The sequence below is a fragment of the Notolepis coatsorum genome, assembly GCF_963971535.1.
Source record: "Notolepis coatsorum genome assembly, chromosome: 6".
NCBI classification, from domain to species: domain Eukaryota; kingdom Metazoa; phylum Chordata; class Actinopteri; order Aulopiformes; family Paralepididae; genus Notolepis; species Notolepis coatsorum.
This window is the reverse complement of record NC_140170.1, coordinates 7004820-7023386: the sequence shown is the minus strand read 5'-3', so window position 1 is coordinate 7023386 and position 18567 is coordinate 7004820. Positions and strand designations below refer to the sequence as shown.

Sequence of the window (18567 nt, the reverse complement as noted above, 5' to 3'; positions counted from 1 at the left end):
ATAGATTAGATTAGATTAGATTAGATTAGATTAGATTAGATTAGGGGGACTAGACTAGATTAGATTAGATTAGATTAGATTAGATTAGATTAGATTAGATTAGATTCGACTAGACTAGACTAGATTAGATTAGATTAGATTAGACTAGATTCGATTAGACTAGATTAGATTAGATGAGATTAGATTAGATTAAACTAGATTAGATTAAACTAGATTAGATTAGATTCGATTAGACTAGACTAGATTAGATTAGACTAGATTAGATTAGATTAGATTAGATGAGATTAGATTAGATTAGACTAGATTAGATTAAACTAGATTAGACTAGACTAGATTAGATTAGATTAGACTAGATTCGATTAGATTCGATTAGACTAGACTAGATTAAACTAGATTAGATTCGATTAGATTAGATGAGATTAGATTAGATTAGATTAGACTAGATTAGATTAAACTAGATTAGATTAGATTAGATTAGATTAGACTAGACTAGATTAGATTAGATTAGACTAGATTCGATTAGACTAGACTAGATTAGATTAGATTAGATTAGATTAGATTAGATTAGATTAGATTAGACTAGATTAGATTAGATTAGACTACTAGACTAGACTATATTAGATTAGATTAGATTTGATTAGACTACTAGACTATATTAGATTAGATTAGATTAAATTTGATTAGATTAGACTACTAGACTAGACTATATTAGATTAGACTAGATTAGATTTGATTACATTAGACTAGACTAGGCTAGATTAGATTATATTAGATTAGATGTGTGTGTGTGTGTGCGCGTGTGTGTGCGTGCACGCGTGCGTGTGTGTGTGTGTGTGTGTGTGTTTGTGTGTGTTAAGGCTGTCCCCGAACCCTGTTTTTAGGGTTCGAACGTTCGCCAGAGTTTATCGAACGAACGTTCGAACGTTGGTTTTTAAAAGAAAAATAATAAAAAATCTTTTTAATAATTTTTTTTCTTTTTTCTTTTTATAATATATATATTTTTTTGTTGTTGTATTATTATAGATCCTACGGAGGGCGGCATTGCATAGTCTATTGGTGAAAAACATGTTGTTTACAGTGGTGGCTGTTCATGTAAACTCAGAAGAAAATAAACAAGCTACTGCATCAAAGTTACTACTTACGATAAACAATAGCCCTTGCACACCGCAGTCACGTAAGGGGCTAGATAAACAAAGGCATTCGTTTTGTGGCATTAACGTTATATAGTTAGTGTTACACGTTCAATAACAGGTATTCACTCTTGGTCGACGGGAAGGGGAGAGAGGCGTGCGCCTCGGCTCCTCAACACACCCGTCCACCGTCTACCTCGGAACGGGGGACGGCAGAGAGACAGAGAGACACCGGCGGGGTCCCGCCGGGCTCCCAACACGCCTGCCGCCCGTCCGCCCTCAGCCAGAGTTGTTTGCCAACGCAACCACCTCCCGCCATGAAGCTCGCGCTCCGTGGCCGAAAAAGGCTGGTATTCATTAATGATCCTTCCGCAGGTTCACCTACGGAAAACGACTTTTACTTCCTCGGCGGGGAGCTAACGTATTAGCTACGGTAAGTCTGTTGTGCTTCTCGCAAGCAGATCAATGGCGGCATTGCCAGAAGTAAAAAACTAATAAACGCTTGCCGATTGGTGGTAACAGCAGAGGCGGGTGCAAGCGGTGTGATGTAATTGGCAGAATCGCCTGTCAATCAAAATTGTTCTATTGCATTGGTTGAGAGCTCTGGTTGAGACAATAGTATCCAGCTACAGCCCGGCAGACCATACTGGTTGAGCCGAGCGCTTCACATCGCCTCAACCCCGTGCGCCTCCTTAATTTTTTTTTTCACAGAACGTTCGAACCCATTAATTAAAGTCCGAATGTCAGCGTAACGAACGAACGTTCGGGCTCAGCCTTAGTGTGTGTGTGTGTGTGTGTGTGTGTGTGAGTGTGTGTGTGTGTGTGTGTGTGTGTGTGTGTGTGAGCGTGTGTGTGTGTGTGTGTGTGTGTGTGTGTGTGTGTGTGTGTGTGTGTGTGTGTGTGTGTGTGTGTGTGTGTGTGTGTGTGTGTGTGTGTGTGTGTGTGTGTGTGTGTGTGTGTGTGAGCGTGTGTGTGTGTGTGCGTGTGCGTGCGTGCATGTGTGTGCTTGTCTCATACCTTTATTGTTACCGTGGCCCGAGATGTTGAAGCCGTCTCTCTTGGCATTGTAGACCAGACCCAGACCGTCCAGCAGGGCCTGCAGCTCGTCCAGCCGCGAGCCCAGACCGGGCTCTCCATCCAGGGGTGAGAGGTCACCGTCCACCTGCGCCATCTGGTCCCTGGAGGATTGCAATAGGGAGTAAAGGAGTGAGCAATGGGCTTTATGTACCATAATATGATTTAATACAAAAATTTAAATAAAAAAAAGAATTATCCATGCATCCACAGGGCTTTTAGAAAGGTGTGGAATAAAAATGAAAAAAAAATTATCGGATTTGAAATTTTTTTTAAAGGTTTGCAGGTCCAAAATGTACGTTGTTGTTTACATTTTGCGTGAATGTATCCCCTTCCTACTTCCCATTGGCCCACGTGGAACGCACCTGATTGGATAAAGGATAAATGCTGGTGCTTTTAGTGGCTGAATGTTATCTATGGCACCTTTAACCAGGTTAAAGGTCAAAGCTGTTAGCTGTCTGTTTGGGATAATGGTGAGCGACTGGCTGTAATATTAGCTATAGAATATAATATTCTGGCAATCAGGTGAGTCACTTTGGATAAAAGCTTTCAGCTAAATGACTACATGTAAATCAGTAGATGTAAATGTAAACAGGATACCAGAACATTTCTTTTGTGTTTACTGCAGAGTGGAGGGACTGAGAGACCCATGTTAATGACCAGACACTCTATTGGAGTGTGGAGCTATTAGACCACTTATTCTAACATGTAGACCACTTATTTTAACATGTAAACCACTTGTTTTAACAAGTAGAACACTTATTTTAACATGTAGACCACTTATTTTAACATGTAAACCACTTGTTTTAACAAGTAGAACACTTATTTTAACATGTAGACACTTATTATACCATGTAGACACTTATTATAACATGTAGACACTTATTATAACATGTAGACCACTTATTTTAACATGTAAACCACTTGTTTTAACAAGTAGAACACTTATTTTAACATGTAGACACTTATTATACCATGTAGACCACTTATTTTAACATGTAGACACTTATTATACCATGTAGACCACTTATTTTAACATGTAGACACTTATTATACCATGTAGAACACTTATTTTAACATGTAGACACTTATTATACCATGTAGACACTTATTATACCATGTAGACCACTTATTATACCATGTAGAACACTTATTATACCATGTAGACCACTTATTTTAACATGTAGACACTTATTTTAACATGTAGACACTTATTATACCATGTAGACCACTTATTTTACCATGTAGACACTTATTATACCATGTAGAACACTTATTTTAACATGTAGACACTTATTATACCATGTAGACACTTATTATACCATGTAGACCACTTATTATACCATGTAGACCACTTATTATACCATGTAGACCACTTATTATACCATGTAGACCACTTATTTTAACACATAGACCACTTATTTTAACACGTAGACCACTTATTTTAACACGTAAACCACTTATTTTAACACATAGACCACTTATTTTAACACATAGACCACTTATTTGAACACGTAGACCACTTGACACTTGTTTTAACAAAAGAATAAAATGTCTGAACGCGCTCCCTCACCGCAGCCCGCTCAGCCCGGAGAGAGCGTCTTCGATCTGCCGGGCGGAGATGGGAGGAAGGGAGATGGAGTCCTTGACGCGGTTCAGCTTGGCCTCCAGGGCGCGCACGCGAGGACCCAGGGGCCCGGGGGCCGTGTCGTCCGTGTCCGTGGGGGTGGTGGTGGGAGGTGGGGAGCCGGGGGAGAGCCTCCCCAGGCCCAGGCTGAGGTTCCGCAGCTGGGCGTCCAGGCTGAAGAAGCAGGAGGGGCAGGCCTGGCAGGAGGGGAAGGAGGAGCCACAGTGGCCCCGGCTGCAGCTGTCACACAGGGGCCCCGCGAGGCCCGGACCGCAGGCGCACGCTCCCGTCCTCCTGTCGCAGCCCGCGCGGAGAGTACCCCCGGCCGCACAGCGACACGCTGCGTGGGGGGGGGGGGGGAGGGGGAGAGAGGGGAGAGAGAGGGGTGAGAGAGAGAGGGGGTGGGGGGGAGAGAGAGGGAGAGGGGGGAGAGAGAGGGGGGAGAGAGAGGGGGGGTGGGGGGTGGGAGAGGAAGAGAGAGAGGGGGGAGAGAGAGGGGGGAGAGAGAGTGTGGGGGGGAGAGAGAGGGAGGGGGAGAGAGAGAGAGGGAGAGAGAGAGAGAGGGGGGGGAGGGGGGAGAGAGAGGGGGGAGAGAGGGAGATGGGGGAGAGAGAGAAGGGTGGGGGGGGGGGAGGAAGAGAGGGAGGGGGAGAGAGAGAGAAAGAGAGAGTGTGGGGGGGAGAGAGAGAGAGGGAGAGAGAGAGAGAGGGGGGAGGGGGGAGAGATAGAGGGGGGGAGAAAAGAGGGGGGAGAGAGGGAGAGAGAGAAAGAGAGAGAGAGAGAGAGAGAGAGAGAGAGAGAGAGAGAGAGAGAGAGAGAGAGAGAGAGAGAGAGAGAGAGAGAGAGAGAGGGGGGGGGGGGGGAGAGGGAGGGGGGAGAGGGAGGGGGAGAGAGAGAGGAACGGACAGAACAAGAGATAGAGTGAAGAGTTAAAGATGCTATAGATTTAGCATTCAGCCACTAGATGTCACACTAGAGCACCAGCATGTAATTTATCCAATCACATGCATTCCATGTAGAGAAATGGGAAGTAGGGAGGGGACGTAAACAACAACATTAATTTTGGACCCACCAATATTTTTTAAATGATAAATTCATTAATAGAAAATTCTTGGGGGGGGGATACTTTTATTCTTCACCTTTCTAGAAAGCTTTGTGAATGTATCATATCATTTTGAGTGATTACTCTACATAAAATGTTATCAATCGCACCTTTAACCAAAGCACAGCGAGCAAAAACCATCCCAATTTACACAAACAGTAGTCTATGCTTCCATGATTATCATAATGACTGTGATCAGGGACAGACGATGGTCTACTCCAGGGGTTCTCAAACTTTTTTATTCCAGGACCCCATTTTATTTAGGAATTTTTTTTGGCGACCCCACACTTGATGTATCGCGTAATTTCAACGTGGAATTAACAATTAAGGGATATCAAAATAAAAGCACACGTCGTTGAACTTGATCATGCATATTTATTAGAACATTTTATTACAGCACTATGTCATCAATACACATTTATAAAACGAGGCATATTTAACCAAAATATGTTGCCAGAACATAAAAAAGAAAAATATTAATAATAATAATTATCGATTTTTTATTAAAGAAAAATTATTACTTGACAAGGCACAACCCCACTGTCACTACTACTACTACTACTACTACTACTACTACTACTACTACTACTACTACTACTACTACTACTACTACTACTACTACTACTACTACTACTACTACTACTACTACTACTACTACTACTACTACTACTACTACTACTACTACTACTACTACTACTACTACTACTACTACTACTACTACTACTACTACTACTACTACTACTACTACTACTACTACTACTACTACTACTACTACTACTACTACTACTACTACTACTACTACTACTACTACTACTACTACTACTACTACTACTACTACTACTACTACTACTACTACTACTACTACTACTACTACTACTACTCTAACCCTTAACGCAGGGCAGGGCATCACTTACCTCTGCAGCCTATCAGAGGGTCTCCGTACGTGTTGTCAGGGCACTCTGTGCAGGTACGCCCCCCGAAGCCCGGTCTGCACTCACACTGGCCTGTCCGCTGCAACAGAGGGCGGGAGAGTTGATTTGTTTGTTTTGTTTGTTTGTTTGTGAGGTATATTATTATTAGATTATTAGAGATATGTAGTGTGTGGATTTTAACTTAGAAGGAAGCCTGGAGTCAAATCGGGACTTCACTTATTGTCAACTGACCTTATTTTGAAATAAAGCCTCTATCTGATATTAAGAAGTATACAGAAATGGTATTCTTGACCATCGTCGACCATCAGAAGATAAAGTATTGTAATGTTCATACGGTATGTTTGCAAATATTTATCTGTAATAATAAATCCTAAAGCAATAATAGAAAGCCAGTGCTTGTATGGTGGACCATATACTGTGTACATTATAACTTACATACTGTGTACATTATAACTTACATTTTACATTTACATTTAGTCATTTAGCTGAATGATTTTATCCAAAGCAACTTACAGATTGTGTACAACAACAAGTCAGCAGCTAAGGGTCAGTGGCGTTGTTCAGTGCTACAGTCTGAGTACATACAGTATAGTGTAGACATATTAGCATGATAGGTTCAGTTCAGTTCAGTTCAGTTCAGAGTTTTTATTTGCCACATGGAATAATACAATCATAGTTTCTTCATTAAAAAAATCATAAATAGTCATTCCATGGACAAAAGGAGCAGGAAGAAGAATAAATCTTATAGTTACCTGCCCCTTATTCCTAAACTAACATGTATTTTCTTAATGGTCGGCGTACAACCTTATTTACAAAAATAATCATTTATACCATTATAAAAGAAACACAATCCACAGTTAAACAAGAAAAATTTAAATAATAATAATAATGATAAAGAATAAAGAAGAAAAGAAAGAGAAGAGAAAAAAAAATATATCTCACTATTCAGATCACATTTTGATTTTCATACTGACTAAATATTTTTTTTTTATACATTTTTTTGAATTGATAAACACTGTTACATCCCTTAAGCTCGCTATGGAGAGAATTCCACAACTTTACACCAATAACTGAAGGACACATCTGTTTAAGTGTGGTACGTGCAAACTGATGTTTTAAATTGTATTTTCTCCTACTAAACTCACTTTCTAAATGAAAAAGATTTTGTAGTTTTTCTGGCAGTGTATTATTTCTTGCCCTAAACATAATTAACATTGTTTGAAACTTATTAATTATTCTAGATTTAATAAATAATATATTTGTGTGTTCTCGATAACTCACTTTATGTGTGATTCGTACAGCCCTCTTCTGTAGTATATATAATGGTTTTATATTTGTCCCATAAGTATTCCCCCATACTTCAACACAATAACTGATATAAGGTGAGATGAGTGAGCAGTAGAGTGTTCTCATTGCCTCATACTCTAACACATCCTTTACTTTATTCATAACAAAAATACTCTTGGACATCTTTTTTTTAACGTGTGCTATGTGCGATTTCCATGTTAATTTATCATCCATAATCACACCAAGAAAACGAAATTCATCAACTCCATCTATGGTCAGTACTATATTTTCATCTAGTTTTCGATTGCCAAAAATCATAAATTTCGTTTTTTTCAGATTCAGTGATAGCTTATTTACATCAAACCATTTCTTTAGCTTTGTCATTTCATACACAATATATTCAGCTAGTTCCTTTAAATATTTCCAGAACAATTTTTTTTTATCATCAGCAAACAAGACAAACTGTAATAGTTTTGAAACATAACAAATATCATTAATATATAAAAGAAAGAGTTTGGGCCCCAAAACCGAACCTTGCGGTACCCCACATTCAATCTTCATGAGCTCAGATTTGAGCTCAGATTTAACATCTGCCAACTGCACATATTGTTGCCTATTGTGGAGATAACTACTCAACCATTCAAGAACCATTCCTCTCACACCATATGAACGTAATTTAGAAATTAGAATATTATGATCTAAGGTATCAAATGCCTTTTTTAAATCAATAAACACCCCTATTGTTAATTTCCTTTTATCTGTTGCTGTTGTTATTTCTTCAATAATATTCATTAAGGCAGTCGCTGTTGATCTGTTTTGCCTAGTAGTAGTAGTATAAGTATAGTAGCATAGTACATTGTGCACCATTAACATTGTGCAAAATGTATGTATGTGCTACTACACTTCCTGCATTGAATTGTTTTCCGCTTTCCTTTCTTTTAGGCACATAAACCTGCATAATAGGAAGATCGCGATTCCACATGTGCCGTGACACTCAAATGTACAGAATATTGTGGAAAAAGTCTATATATTTACAGTAATTTGTGCAAAAGGAGCCCCAACCAAGTACTGAGTGAACATACATGAACATACTTTTCAGAAGGCCGACATTTCTATATACAAAAGAAAAATACATCTATTTAAAATGTTGTATTGGTGATACAGAAGTTTGGGCTTTCATGAGCTGTAAGATATAATCATCTAAATTAAAACAAATAAAGGCTTGAAATATTTCACTTTGTGTGTAATGAATCTATAATCTACAAGAGTTTCGCTTTTTTAATTGAATTACTGAAATAAAATAACTTTTCCACGATATTCTAATTCATCGAGCTGCACCTGTATGGCACAATTTAAAAAGCAGCTTAAAAAAGACACATTAGAGAAATACAGAAATGAGTAATGCGGATAAACAAAGTTATGTTATATTGTGTTATGTAGTGTTGTATTGTATTTACTGCTGTCAAGCAAATCAAGTTTTTTCTTTTTGTATTATAAGTAAAAGTATATTCTATAATGTATTTACTAATCTAGGCAAATTAATGGAAGAACAAATGGGATCAATAAGCTTAGCTTCCCTCTACTCCTTTTATGAACATGTCAACTAACTAAATACATTGCTCTTGACTTTTTGTTTATAATTTCTTTTTTGTTTTATTATGATTGTTCTGTTTGACGGAGCTAGATACTGTGATTTGTTTGGAGGAATATGGAGAATACATGTTCAAAAAGAAACTTTTTTCATTCATTCATTCATGCAGACCTGGTGACAGGTGTTACTGAGTGACTTGGTGGGGTCACAGCCGCAGGCTTCACAGGTCTCCGTCCGGAGGGGCTTCCAGTGGGCGGGGGAGCACTGAGCACAGGTCAGCCCGTGGCGGTGGGCGTGGCAGGGGCACTGGCCGGTCAGCGGGTCGCAAGCGCTGGAGCTGGAGCCGTCCGGAGAACACGAACAACCTGGGGGAGGAGGGGAGGGGGAGAGGGGGGGTAATTGTCAGGTGATTGATTGAATGAAAATTGTATTAACAGATTGCAGAATGGGTACAATACAGTACGGCTCGATACACACAATTGTTAAGGGGATGCAGACCAGAGAAAGACTTTCGTCTTGTTTACATCAGGGTCCCCCATTTTCAATTCATATTGAATTGTAAGTAAGGGTGCAATTAGCACCGTGCAATCCATTCTTTGTGGATCTAGCCCTGAATATCCCAGTGAGCTTTGTTCTTGTATTGTTATCAGTACACACACACGCACGCACGCACGCACGCACGCACACACCGCACACGCACACACGCACACGCACACACACACACACACACACACACACACACACACACACACACACACACACACACACACACACACACACACACACACACACACACATACACACACACACACACACACACACACACACACAGCTGGAGAGACATTTAAAGCACTAACTAAATACTCCAATGCATTAGCTGTGCTTATGTATTTAACATGGAGGTTAGTGAGTGCAGGTCTGTAAGCTGGAAGCCTGTGACAGAGAGGCATGTGAAGGGTGAAAGTGGGTCACAGCAGGGTCAAAGGTCACTCACTGGTGCAGCCCAGGACGTTGGAGGCGCTCAGGCCGTAGAAGCCCCCCTTGCAGCGCTCACAGTGAGGCCCCTCCACGTTGGCCTTGCAGTCACATGACCCCGAGGCGTCACACAGGCTCCCCTTCATCACGCCGTCCGTGTTACACTTACAACCTGGCAGGAGAAGAATATACATGACATGAATATACACAGCATGGCCTGGTGAGGGGAGAGGAGAGGAGAGGAGAGGAGAGGAGAGGAGAGGAGAGGAGAGGAGAGGAGAGGAGAGGAGAGGAGAGGAGAGGAGAGGAGAGGAGAGGAGGGGAGAGGAGAGGAGAGGAGAGGAGAGGAGAGGAGAGGAGAGGAGAGGAGAGGAGAGGAGAGCAGAGGAGAGGAGGGGAGAGGAGAGGAGAGGAGAGCAGAGGAGGGGAGGGGAGAGGAGAGGAGAGGAGGGGAGGGGAGAGGAGAGGAGGGGAGAGGAGAGGAGAGGAGAGGAGAGGAGAGGAGAGGAGAGGAGAGCAGAGGAGAGGAGGGGAGAGGAGAGGAGAGGAGAGCAGAGGAGGGGAGGGGAGAGGAGAGGAGAGGAGAGGAGAGGAGAGGAGGGGAGAGGAGAGGAGAGGAGAGGAGAGGAGAGGAGAGGAGAGGAGAGGAGAGGAGAGGAGAGGAGAGGAGAGGAGAGGAGAGGAGAGGAGAGGAGAGGAGGGGAGAGGAGAGGAGAGGAGAGGAGAGGAGGGGAGAGGAGAGGAGAGGAGAGGAGAGGAGAGGAGAGGAGAGGAGAGGATGAGGTGCTCAGTGACATTATAAAGTGTTGGACCACTCACGTGTGCAGGCGTCGGGACGGTCCATGGTGCTGCGGGGGTTGGGCTGGTACCCGGGGGCGCACTGCTCACACCTGGGCCCTGTGGTGTGGTGCCTGCAGCCCTCACACACCCCCCCAGTCGTGCGCACCGCTGGCCTCGTACACCGCCGGGTCGAAAGCACAGCGCTCGGCATGGTTGTTACACTCACAGCCTGCCGGGAGGAGAACAGGGTCAGAGGTCAAACAGGTGCGGAGGAGGAGTGATATCAGATGAAGATCTTGCATCTCCAAAATGTAAGCGTTTCAAGGGAGAAACCTGTAAGTTTTTTTTTGGAAATTGCGGAATCTGTTAGGAATGGTTTTCGTCGGTCCAGGCGTTACAACATTCCCGAAATGTGTTCAACTCTAAAAGAATCGTGTGTAAGCTTTCAACTCGAGTGAGACAATAAACACCTACAATTGGAGATATGAGGTTAGCTTTCTATGAGCTCATATTAAAGTCAATGATAAACAAAAAACTGTAAACATCATAGAGTGAAGGGCCAGACATACTGATAAGAAATACGTTTTCTATCTACATTCGATCCCTCGGTCAACAGAGACTGTGTTTGTAAACAACATCTTTTTATTGCATTATTTTGATAGTTGTTCCCTTGTTTTGTTTTTTGTAATCTATTTTTTTGTTCTCTGTATTTTTCTCCCATCCCAATTTAGTCGTTATGCCAATTCTCTTCCTGGTCGTTTCACGCATTGCCCCACTGTCGGCCTGGGGAGGGTGTAGAACTACCACACGCTTCCTCCGACACATGTGGAGTCAGCCAGCCGCTTCTTTTCACCTGACAGCGAGGACTCTCACTGGGGGAACGTAACGCGTGCGGAGGTTCACGCTATTTCCCCCCGATCCCCTCCCTGCTGAACAGGCGCCCCGACCGACCAGTAGGAACCGCAGTTTACAACGACCAGGACACACACATACCCCGCCGGCTTCCCACCCGCTAACACACTGCCAATTGTGTTAGTAGGGACGACTGACCAAGCCGGAGGTTCCGCTGACAGCTGGATTCGATCCCAGAGTCTCTGCGGTGGTAGGCGAGTGCATTCTCCACTGCGCTACCCAGCCGCACCGGTGTTCCCATGTATTTGAAAGATAATTTGCCATGCATGAGAGGTGTGATCATATGGAGGGTGGAGGAGGGTAGGTGTGGTCATATGGAGGGTGGAGGAGGGTAGGTGTGGACATATGGAGGGTGGAGGAGGGTAGGTGTGATCATATGGAGGGTGGAGGAGGGTAGGTGTGGTCATATGGAGGGTGGAGACGGGTAGGTGTGGTCATATGGAGGGTGGAGATGGGTAGGTGTGGTCATATGGAGGGTGGAGGAGGGTAGGTGTGATCATATGGAGGGTGGAGGAGGGTAGGTGTGATCATATGGAGGGTGGAGGAGGGTAGGTGTGATCATATGGAGGGTGGAGGAGGGTAGGTGTGGACATATGGAGGGTGGAGGAGGGTAGGTGTGGTCATATGGAGGGTGGAGGAGGGTAGGTGTGGTCATATGGAGGGTGGAGGAGGGTAGGTGTGATCATATGGAGGGTGGAGGAGGGTAGGTGTGGTCATATGGAGGGTGGAGGAGGGTAGGTGTGGACATATGGAGGGTGGAGGAGGGTAGGTGTGGTCATATGGAGGGTGGAGGAGGGTAGGTGTGGTCATATGGAGGGTGGAGACGGGTAGGTGTGGACATATGGAGGGTGGAGGAGGGTAGGTGTGATCATATGGAGGGTGGAGGAGGGTAGGTGTGGACATATGGAGGGTGGAGGAGGGTAGGTGTGGACATATGGAGGGTGGAGGAGGGTAGGTGTGATCATATGGAGGGTGGAGACGGGTAGGTGTGGACATATGGAGGGTGGAGGAGGGTAGGTGTGGTCATATGGAGGGTGGAGACGGGTAGGTGTGGACATATGGAGGGTGGAGACGGGTAGGTGTGGACATATGGAGGGTGGAGGAGGGTAGGTGTGGACATATGGAGGGTGGAGATGGGTAGGTGTGGTCATATGGAGGGTGGAGACGGGTAGGTGTGATCATATGGAGGGTGGAGATGGGTAGGTGTGGTCATATGGAGGGTGGAGACGGGTAGGTGTGGACATATGGAGGGTGGAGGAGGGTAGGTGTGATCATATGGAGGGGGGAGAAGGTTAGGTGAGGTGAGGTGAGGATTCCTTACGTTGGCAGGCATTGGCATCGCCCTCCTCGGCTGCTCTCCAGGGCAGGTCGTTGTACAGGTCGGCACAGCGCTCGCAGTTCCCTCCAGCCGTGTTGTGTTGACACTCACACTGAGCACCGACCTGCAGAGACAAACACACCGACGTCTGCGTGTTACAGACTCTGACCGAGGTGTCTCATACACACACTAAGTCAGTGGAAAATACAAAGACATCATCGTGTGTGGCATAGTGAATATTTGAAGTCTTGAGCTCCTCTCCCAGTCATTAAAGGGGAACTATTTTAATATTTCCTTCACTATTTGGGCACTTTTACACAATTCCTGTGAGTTTATGGAACACCTCTGTAATTATATATTTTTTTTAATTCATTGTTTTGTATTTCTAATCAAGTCCTCAAAAACAGCATTTTTCTACATCAAGATCTCGAGCTGTTTTGAGCCTGGGCTCCTAAACCACTGCGCCGCGGCCGGAACATTATCATGCAGCGGTGTCTCTCTGACATTACAAATCAGCACATTTTCAGATGACTCAGTTCAGTGAGGGTGAATATTGTGAGAGGAGAATTGGAAGAATGCGCCAATATGAGAATTAGAGACATAGATCATATTAATATAAGTCCACATAGCTAGGAAACAATGCTAAACACTGAAAAAGGCCATTTATAAGATAGTTCCCCTTTAAACAAGTTAAATAGCCTGAAAGAGGGACATAAAAAAATTATTATTTTGTGCCAAAGTTCACCGTTCTGGCTATGCTTGACTATGTAAGGGGTTCGTTAACAGACATCTCTCTGTTTTAGGGGTCGTGAACAAACATCCCTCTGTTTTAGGGGTCATGAACAAACATCCCTGTTTTAGGGGTCGTGAACAAACATCCCTCTGTTTTAGGGGTCGTGAACAAACATCCCTGTGTTTTAGGGGTCATGAACAAACATCCCTGTTTTAGGGGTCGTGAACAAACATCCCTCTGTTTTAGGGGTCGTGAACAAACATCCCTGTGTTTTAGGGGTCATGAACAAACATCCCTGTGTTTTAGGGGTCGTGAACAAAAATCCCTCTGTTTTAAGGGTCATGAACTAAACTCCCTCGGTTTTAGGGGTTGTGAACAAACCCCTCTCTGTTTTAGGGGTCGTGAACAAACATCCCTCTGTTTTAGGGGTCGTGAACAAACATCCCTCTGTTTTAGGGGTCGTGAACTAACCTCCCTCTGTTTTAGGGGTCGTGAACAAACATCCCTCTGTTTTAGGGGTCGTGAACTAACCTCCCTCTGTTTTAGGGATCGTGAACTAACCTCCCTCTGTTTTAGGGGTCGTGCATATATATATATAAATAAAGTTATTATTATTATGAACAAACATCCCTCTGTTTTAGGGGTCGTGCATATATATATATAAATAATGTTATTATTATTATTATTAACAAACATCCCTCTGTTTTAGGGGTCGTGAACATATATTTAAATAAAGTTATTATTATTATGAACAAACATCCCTCTGTTTTAGGGGTCGTGAACATATATATAAATAAAGTTATTATTATTATGAACAAACACCCCTCTGTTTTAGGGGTCGTGAACATATATATAAATAAAGTTATTATTATTATGAACAAACAACCCTCTGTATTTGTTCATGATTTTGTTCACGATCCCTTCCCATCAGTGTGTGAGTGAAGCTCTTTGGAAGAACTATCTAAACGCATCTGTCTCCGTACCTCGGTGCAGGTGGTCAGCCGGTCGGAGGCGTCGTCCGCGTGGCAGCGGTTGGCGTGACCGTGGCACATGCAGCTGCCCACCACCCTCATCTCGCGCAGGGCGTAGAACCTGCTGCTGGCGCGGCCGGGCAGGCGGGGCACGTCCCCCAGCTCCGTCAGTCTCACCCGCAGCCCCGTCAGCCCCGACACCGCTGTGGGGGGCAGGACACGTGTCGTGTCAGTCAACCGGGCAAACAGTCTCCCATTGGTTCAGTGAGGCGTCAATCAACGATGTGGCAGTGAGAATTACATATATAGCTGGGATTACACAGTCGTCTGATTACAACGCCAACTGAAACCCACAGTTCACGGTCGGTGATGGATTCCATTCTGGAAGCAGTCAGGGGTGTAAAGTACTTGAGTAATTGTACTTCGTTACAACACTTAAGTACTGTTTTTTGGGGGGATTTGTACTTTACTCAAGTAATATTAGGTTTGTATACTTGTACTTTTACTCCTTACATTCAAAATGCAGACCTACAAAGTACAAAGTACAAGTTTAATCTTTGATTAAACACCTGCTATCAGAAGAATGGACAGTCAGAGTGACAAGCTACAGAAGATGGCCACAAACGATAGTATGAGTTATGAAGAGGACGAAACGGAACATTTCATTGCCCCGGAATAAAAAAAAAACGTTTTTACTTTTACTTTTTAGTACTTAAGTACATTTAAAAGTAGAAACTTTTTTACTTTTACTCAAGTGTGTTTTTAGCCAGATTTAGCCTGACTTTTACTTGAGTACGATTTTGAGACGGTACCCATACTTTCACTTAAGTATAATTTCTGGGTACTTTTTTGGTGGTTTTATCATTGATATGGGATGGAAAAGTGACTGACCTTGAATCTTCTGACCTCTGGAGAGAGGAACGTAGCTGTACTGCTGCAGAGGACTGAAATTGATCTGGAGGATGGGAAGGAGGGAGGGAGGGAGGGAGGGAGGGAGGGAGGGAGGGAGGAGGGAGGGAGGGAGGGGGGAGAGAAGGAGAGAGGGAGGGAGAGAGGGAGCGAGGGAGAGAAGGAGGGAGGTAGGGAGGATGGGAGGGAGGGAGAGAGAGAGAGAGGGAGGGAGGGAGGGAGTGAGGGGGAGAGGGGGAGGAGAGGTGTCATGGAATGAAAAAAAGAATTATAAAAAGAATTCTTCCAAGCAAGAATCACAGCCACGTTAATAACGTTTGTAATAAACCAAACCGTTTGTAAATCCGAAGATTTCAGCGGGTTAAGAATATTTCTGTTTGTGCAGATCATCACCTTAAAGCGGTAGTCCACTCAAGCAAGATGGCCGCCGGTGAACTACGCGAGAGACTCCGCCTCGAGCCATCCAGTGTTTATATATCTATGTGTTATATAATACCTCAATTGTAAATATGCACGATGGATGCTCTTACGATCTGGTCACTGTATGGTCCAATAGGGGGCATGGTGTAGCAGTAGGTCTGGTCCATGGTCCGAGGCGTCGTCGTGGCAACGTCAGGGAACGCAGAGCGACAGTCGTCGGCAATATAGAGGGCGGGTTGCCAGGTTTTACCGTTATCCAGTGTTTTCTCTACAATGAAGGAATTGGGACGGGGACCCTGTGGGTGCAATCCAAAAGAGGAAGAAAATTATGTAAAATTCTGCTCTTATTGATAAAGAATATTTAAGATAAGATAACATATTCCTTTATTGATCCCCTTGGGGGAAATTCGGGCATCATAGCATCATGGGGGCGGGGGGGGTACAGGTATGGGCAGGGTAATAGTAGAAAGACATAAATATAGCCAACAAAGGTGCAGATGAGGGTCTGTATGCCCTATTGGTGATATTATACGTTACAATAAATATAGGCAATAAAGAAGCGCTAAGCACTCTCCTACCACCACCACCGCAGTGACCACAGGTTCAATTCCCGGCAGCGGTACCTCCCGCCAATATGATATCATATTAGCTGGCACGCGGTACAGGTCACTTACAGTATAATGGAGTGAGCCTCTCTGTTGTTACCCAAGCGGCTGTTGCACGTATTTCACAATACTTGTGTTGTTTGCACATCGTCATGACGCCCACATCCTGCCACAGAGGGATGGTGCCCAGAAGCACTCTAGACGAGCGGAGCGGTTCTCAAACTACGGGTCGCGACCCAAAGTGGGGTTGTGGGTAGGTAAACATTATTATGTTCTGGCAACATATTTTGGCTAAATATGCCTCGTTTTATGAATGTGTATTAATAACATAGTGCTGTAAATGTTCTAATAAATATGCATGATCAAGTTCAACAATGTGTGCTTTTATTGTGATATTCCGTTGGGTCATCTGAAGCCAATCTCCTGTTTATAACCCTTTCACTACCACACTGCCAATATGGTTAACCCTTTCACTACCACACTACAGAAGGTTAACCCTTTCACTACCGCAACACCAAAATGGTTAGCCCTTTCACTGCCAAAATACAGAAGGTTAACCCTTTCACTACCACACTACAGACGGCTAACCCTTTCACTACCACACTACAGACGGTTAACCTTTCACTACCACACTACAGAATGTTAACCCTTTCACTACCACACTACAGACGGTTAACCTTTCGCTACCACACTACAGACGGTTAACCTTTCACTACCACACTACAGAAGGTTAACCCTTTCACTACCACACTACAGCAGGTTAACCTTTCACTACCAGTGTGGTAGTGAAAGGGTTAACCTTATGTAGTGTGGTAGTGCAAGGGTTTTTAACCGAATTCATTTGTAACAACCAACTATCTGACCAGCAATTCCGACACCCACGACGGAACCTGTTCTGCTCAGTATAATCAGCTCATGGTAGACTGGTCTGGTGCATTACTGGACACAGCTGGTACTGCGTGCGATGCTGCTAACACTGATACACATGCAAGAAGAGTGGTATGTACTGTATGGTCTGCTGCTTTTTGTTTTGTATGATTGTTTTCAGATTTTAGAGCAGATTGCACTGTGTAGACACGCCATATGATGGTGTGATCTGACCATTTACCTTGAAGGTGAGGACCAGGTTGTCCAGCTGGAAGAGGTTGTTGAGGTCCAGCTGAAGAGTGACTGGGTTCACATCTACACGGCACAGACAGACAGACAGACAGACAACCAGACAGACAGACAGACAGACAGACAGACAGACAGACAGACAGACAGACAGACAGACAGACAGACAGACAGACAGACAGACAGACAGACAGACAGACAGACAGACAGACAGACAGACAGACAGACAGACAGACAGACAGACAGACAGACAGACAGACAGACAGACAGACAGACAGACAGACAGACAGACAGACAGACAACAAACAAACAAACAGGTTAGCAGCTGAAAAATAACTTGTGATGCCATTGGTGGTAGATATAGAGGCAGACAGGCAGACGGACGGACAGACGGACGGACGGACGGACAGGTAGGTAGGTAGGTAGATAGACAGACAGACAGACAGACAGATAGATAGATACCTTTCCTGGATTGCCACCATCTGTCTTTCCCGGCTGTAGACAGGATGTCCTGGACAGTGTGGGCCAATCGGCTGTCTGGGTTCCTGGAGTCACATGGGCAGCATTTCATCTTCCACTGCGAGAGAGAGAGAGAGAGAGAGAGAGAGAGAGAGAGAGAGAGAGAGAGAGAGAGAGAGAGAGAGAGAGAGAGAGAGAGAGAGTTTATGGTGGTTGTATTCCGTTGGATGTCCTTTTCTTGTCACAGCAGCTCACAAATCTTGCTGCTGTGTTTGCACATTCTTGTATTTCTCGCAGTAGGTATGGGAGTTTTGAGTTATTGTCCATGTTTTCAAAGTCTCTTTGGGTGTTTGCAATTTGTGGGAAGTATATGTCTCTGATGTCTTGGTATAGTGGGCAGGTTGTTAAGGAGTGGAGCTCGGTTTCCACCTCATCTTGTGTGCAGTGCAGGGGCACAGTCTGTCTTCGCTTGGGAGCCAGGTCTGCCCATGGCGGCCTTTCTCGATGGCTAGGCTGTGCTCGCTGACTCTGTACCTAGTCAAGGATCTTCTTAGTTTTGGGTCAGTCACAGTGCTCAGGTATTCTGCCACTGTGTACTCTCTGTTTAGGGCCAAATAGCATTTCAATTT

At 44.1% G+C, this 18567-nt stretch overlaps 1 protein-coding gene across 1 annotated transcript in view; it reads right to left on the bottom strand.

Moving 5' to 3' along the window:
* Positions 1 to 18567, bottom strand: part of lamb3 (laminin subunit beta 3) — a gene marked incomplete at its 5' end in the record, with an annotated part of 90675 nt that overhangs the window by 39438 nt on the left and 32670 nt on the right. Inside the window, 13 exon segments of the mRNA XM_084317121.1 lie at positions 2148 to 2308; positions 3778 to 4171; positions 5848 to 5944; positions 8915 to 9108; positions 9738 to 9890; positions 10538 to 10661; positions 10663 to 10727; positions 12732 to 12852; positions 14445 to 14635; positions 15324 to 15387; positions 15872 to 16057; positions 17475 to 17548; positions 17942 to 18056. Coding sequence (XP_084173247.1) covers positions 2148 to 2308; positions 3778 to 4171; positions 5848 to 5944; positions 8915 to 9108; positions 9738 to 9890; positions 10538 to 10661; positions 10663 to 10727; positions 12732 to 12852; positions 14445 to 14635; positions 15324 to 15387; positions 15872 to 16057; positions 17475 to 17548; positions 17942 to 18056 — 1939 coding nt within the window.